This window comes from Sceloporus occidentalis, unplaced genomic scaffold, assembly GCF_023333645.1.
Source record: "Sceloporus occidentalis isolate IW3139 unplaced genomic scaffold, rSceOcc1.0.p SCAF_235, whole genome shotgun sequence".
NCBI classification, from domain to species: domain Eukaryota; kingdom Metazoa; phylum Chordata; class Lepidosauria; order Squamata; family Phrynosomatidae; genus Sceloporus; species Sceloporus occidentalis.
The window spans coordinates 1150334-1155792 of NW_028317215.1; the positions used below are offsets into that span (position 1 = coordinate 1150334).

The 5459-nt window shown below is 45.2% G+C and overlaps 1 protein-coding gene across 1 annotated transcript; it reads left to right on the forward strand.

Moving 5' to 3' along the window:
- Positions 1-1103: 1103 nt before the first annotated feature.
- On the forward strand, positions 1104-5459 carry LOC149276534 (small acidic protein-like). The gene is made up of 5 exons (XM_089503557.1): positions 1104-1475; positions 1853-1936; positions 3167-3227; positions 4452-4561; positions 5265-5459. The coding sequence occupies exons 1-5, from the start codon at positions 1104-1106 to the stop codon at positions 5457-5459; spliced, it is 822 nt and encodes a 273-aa protein (XP_089359683.1).

Below are 5459 nucleotides of genomic sequence, written 5' to 3' on the forward strand. Positions count from 1 at the left end.
AATTTAATAATATTCAATAATTTAATAATATAATGTAATAATATTAAATAATATTTTATGATATAATTAATCATTTATCCAGAGAGAGGTATGTGGAGGGTAGGTGCAATTCTGTAGCAAAATGGTGCAATCTCCATAGCAACCAACAGAATCTTATTCACTTTAACCTCTCCAGCCTCCTATTATCTGGGATCGGGTGATGTATATGTAGTTGTTTTATTGGGGGATGAAAGAGGCCGATCTGCTGACAGGTTCTGTGTTTCTAGAATAAAGTTTTTATTTGGTTCGTACAGACTGTACTGGATCCTTTTTATCCCGCGCAAATTTGCCAACACCTGAGCCTCTGTAACCAAAGCTCCTGCTTGAATACAGGTATCCCATCATCGATGCCTTTCAAACCATTTCCATGAAGTTCATTATTAAAATCATACTCTTCCTGCGACTTGCTACATAGTATCTTCTTCCTCCAGAAGACAACTGACATATATTCTCAGGGGAGGAAAAAGGGGCATCGAGAAGAAAAGAGGGGGATTTAGGAAACAGAGAGGATCTGTTCAACTAAAATGGGGCAGGTGTCAAGTATGGAGGGACTGGTCAAACTGAAAAGGGACACTAGGAAGTAATGCATGCTTTAAACTTCTTCTCATATCCCGAAGTATCTATGTTTGTAGCCCTGCGTTATCCGCTAGGCCTCATTTTCCTCTCCCCAGATGTGGGCGCCCCCTGGTGGATCATTGTGTGTATAACAGTCTCTCCCACGTGTTTCAGCCTGGCTCTCAATGCGCTTGCGCTGCCGCGGAGGATCCCGGGAGTTGTATTTTTGACACATACTGACTGACGTCACGGACGCTGCGCCGCGCTTGGACTCCATTTCCCAGCAGGCTGCGCCCATGGCTTCCCGGCGCAGAAGGTTTGAGGCCTTGGAGATGAGCTCGGCGGAGAGGTCCCAGAGGGGTTTCAAGAGGACGGCGGAGCCGCCCGCAGAGGTGAGAAGGCTACTCTAGACAGGCTTCATTGTGAAAGCATGCCGCGGGATAGTGTTTACTGCCCCTCTACCCCAACCGAACAGACAAGTGTCCTTTCCCAAAAGCTCCAGAAATACAATGACCCCCTTACTCAGACCACTTGGGAGGCAATTCCCTCATTCTTACCGGGAGCAGCAGGGGTACCGTGCCCCCTCTTACCAAGAGCAGCAGGGGTACCGTGCCCTCTCTTACCAAGAGCAGCAGGGGTACCGTGCCCCCTCTTACCAAGAGCAGCAGGGGTACCGTGCCCCCCCTTACCAAGAGCAGCAGGGGTACCGTGCCCCCCCTTACCAAGAGCAGCAGGGGTACCGTGCCCCCCTTACCAAGAGCAGCAGGGATACCGTGCCCCCCCTTACCAAGAGCAGCAGGGGTACCGTGCGAACCCCCTCTCCTTACCAAGTGCAGCAGGGGTACCGTGCCAACCCCCTCTCCTTACCAAGAGCAGCAGGGGTACCGTGCCAACCCCCTCTCCTTACCAAGAGCAGCAGGGGTACCGTGCCAACCCCCCCTCCTTACCAAGAGCAGCAGGGGTACCGTGCCACCCCCCCTCCTTACCAAGAGCAGCAGGGGTACCGTGCCCCTCCCCCTCTGCAATGTCCCTGACCATCACACTGGCAGGGGTACAATGCACCCCTTTTCACCTAAAACTGCCAGCGTAATTACGAGCTGTAAAGCCATAGTCGGGATGATGTGCTGCGTGGAACGGGGTGTTTATTGTGAGAACCCTCAAATCTTACAGAAATTCATTAGGTTTATTCTGTGAAGTTATTTGATAATCAGAACTTGGTATTAAAAGATTATTGACACTCAATGAATGCGCTTTACAGGATGGACACGGGAGCTGGGATCAAGCCGACCTGGGAAACGAAGAACGCAAGCAGAAATTTCTCCGACTTATGGGAGCCGGAAAGGTTTGTCAATAAATTAAAAACGAGGTTTTAGGCAGCCGTACCCAAAACTGGATCCAATGACCACAAGTGTCTAGATTATCTACTCACTCCGGTCTCTCGCTGCAGCGTGCCTCTTCTACCTTCCCTGTATTCACTTTTAAGGTTCTTCTCTCATAAAATGAACCATATAAAAAACACCATTCGGTTTCGGACTTTGTTCTAATAAGTGAATAGAATCGTTATACCTATATTCTTATTTCATGCACGCTACCGTTCAAAAGTTTGGGGTCACTCTGTTTTTTGGAAAACAAATTTCTGTCTGTAACATAATTACAAAAGGGTTTCTAACTATTAATTAGCCTTTTAAACTTAAACTTGGAATAGTGGCCATTGGAACGCAGGAGTGATGGGAGTGATAACTGGCTATTGGAACACAGGAGTGATAAAGGGCCATTGGAACGCAGGAGTGATGGGAGTGATAAAGGGCCATTGGAACACAGGAGTGATGGGAGTGATAAAGGGCCATTGGAACACAGGAGTGATGGGAGTGATAAAGAGCCATTGGAACACAGGAGTGATGGGAGTGATAAAGAGCCATTGGAACACAGGACGCCTGTGAAGAGATTCCATTAAAAATCATCTGTTTCCTGCTACGATAGTCATTTACAGCATTACCCAGTCTGCACTGAATTGCTGATCCATTTCATGTTATTTTAATGGCCAAAATGAATTTCTAAGTGACCCCAAACTTTTGAACAGTAGTGTGTATGGAAACCAGAAATAAACGAGAGGTGCCATGACTATCTAGTTCCTTAAATTTGTCCAGCCTAGACCCTTAAATGTCAGCCCATGGCAGAAGTACCACTAAAATAATAATGAAATCTTCGGTGACATAAAGATGACGGGATGTCGGTCTAACGTGAGGTGCGTTGGTGGAACGTTTCTGCCGTAGACATGAGAGTTGTTGGAAGTTGAGAAAATGGATATGGCCGCCTCAGATCAAGAGAACCTAGAGCCTTTGGTCAAAGGTGATTCTTTTTATTGGACCAGCATAGAAAAAGACAGTTACTAAACCTTTCTGGACCTCAAAGGTCTTTTCTTCAGATGTCGGTTTAGTAGGTAGTTGAGTAGAAAGACTAGCTCAAGTTTAAGATTGTGGAATGGGGGGGGGGGTAAGTTAGGACTCAGACAGGCTCAATGTACATTAATAATTTAGATTTCAGACAATTGCATATTATAATTTCTTTCCAGAAAGAGCACACCGGACGCTTGGTGATCGGCGATCACAAATCAACGTCCCACTTCAGAACTGGTGAGTATTTATATATTCATATGTATTTACAGCTTTGAACGTTCCGTGAGATTACGCGCTGTTTAGCTCTGTGTTCACGTGAACTTACATTATGACTCAAAAGTTTGGGGTCACTGAGCTATTTTCATGGAAAACCAAGAAATTTCTGGCTGTAACATAATTAGAAAAGTTTTTTTCTAACCATCAATTAGCCTTTTAAACTTAAACTTGGATCAGCGAACACAACGTGCCATTGGAACACAGGAGTGATGGGAGTGATAAAGGGCCATTGGAGCACTGGAGTGATGGGAGTGATAAAGGGCCATTGGAACATGGGAGTGATAAAGGGCCATTGGAACATGGGAGTGATGGGAGTGATAAAGGGTCTCTGTATGCCTATGAAGAGATTCCATTAAAAATCAGTCCTTTCCAGCTACAATTGTAATTTACAACATTAACCCCATTTCTGATCCATTTCATGTTATTTTAATAGACAGAAATTTCCTTGTTTTTTTTTTTTTAAAGAAAAGCAGATTTTATGTGACCCCAAACGTTTGAACGGTAATGTATATTTGTGAATTTAATCTTAACAAGTGATTTTGCTGACAGTGTGTACCTATAATATTATTTACCGGGACCCTCATTACCCATGCGTTTGATGCCATATATGCTTTAAGGAATTTCGAATGAGGAAGTGAACCTTTTGGCCGTCTGTAGTTTGTTTTTCTAAAAACAAAAAAAAAAAGCAGACTATTTGCCCATATATTTAATTTTGTATTTTAAAACACAGCTGGACACTGAAATTCTGTGTGTTTATAGAGAGTCTCGAAGAGAGCGTAACCTGTGAATGATGGTATTTTATCTGCTGATATTTCTTAGCAGATAACATATGTTTTCCATGCTTCTTCTTCTTGCATCATGTAGACCTGCGATACCTCTTTGTGGGGTTGGCACAGCTCGATCCCGCTGGGATTCTAGAAGTAAAAGCACAAAAATGAGCTATCTGCTAAATTGTAATAACTACAGCTGTTTAAAAAGAGGAGACACGATGAAAAATAAAGGGAGAGGAGAACTACCAATGATTTAACCCGCAGCTCCGTCCCCCGTCCGCATGGGCCATCGCACATGTCTCCAAAGGCGCTTTTGGTGCCAGAGAATGGAGCAAAAATGTGTGGACTTGTGTATCTTTTTTCCCATTCTTACCAACTATGAACGCAACCTAACCCGAGAACGCTGCACCCGCAGGTGACGAAGACAGGAAAATGAACGACGAATTGGAGCACCAGTTCCAGCAAAGCATCGACAGCACGTTGTCTGGGAGGAACCGGCGTCACTGCGGGCTTGGGTTCAGTGAGGTGAGAATCCTCAAGGAGAGAAAAATAGCAAAACTTTACTGTTTATTTTGGGAAACGCTCCATATATTAGTTTTTTTTTTTTTCCTGCTGTAGTCTGGGAGGTATATATACTATTCTAGGGTTATTGCTGAGAAACCATAGAGATGGTCTGTATGTAGGGGCAGCGTTATGATGTTTGGTGTTCGAGGCCAGCAAGCTCACTGAAAAGCACAGATTCATCCATTCAATAAAACCAATATGGCTGCCGACTCTACATCGAGCTCGCAGCAGGGTGATGCGATACACGCGGCGACTTGAGTATTCATATAAATTTCAGTCAAATTGAAACTAGCATTCAGCTCAGCAACAGTAACAGGTCCTCGGGAGAGGAGCCGACCATGAACGGCTTAAACTCAGGCTTGGGCGATGATCCTGGCCGGCTGGCTCGCCATATGTTGAGCGCACGTTGGTTTGAGACTTTCAATATCCGGTTTGACAGCCGCTGGACTGTTTATGAATCGATAATTCGCATTTTGAGCTGGCTCTGCCAACAACTTAAGGTTTGGGTCTTTTATAGAAGGAGAGACGGGGGGGCCGGATGGGGCCGATCTGCCAACTCTTGTATGGATAAAAATCCATGAGTAAATAAGTGTATAATGTGGTTCCGTGGATGTTTTTTCTTTTTTGGTAGGAGGATTCCCCATCTGAAAAGGAAGCGGCTCAGCCTGAAAGCGGCCCCCGGACAGAGTCCTCTTCTGGGTCCAGCGACAGCTGCAGCTCCACAGACAGTGAAAGCGAAAGCGAAGACGAGAAAACCACAGAGAAACCACAACTTGTAGAAGAGGCCGACGGCGACCAGGAGGGCAAGGAACGCAAGAGCAACTACAAAATGATGTTCGTTAAATCCAGCGGCTCCTAA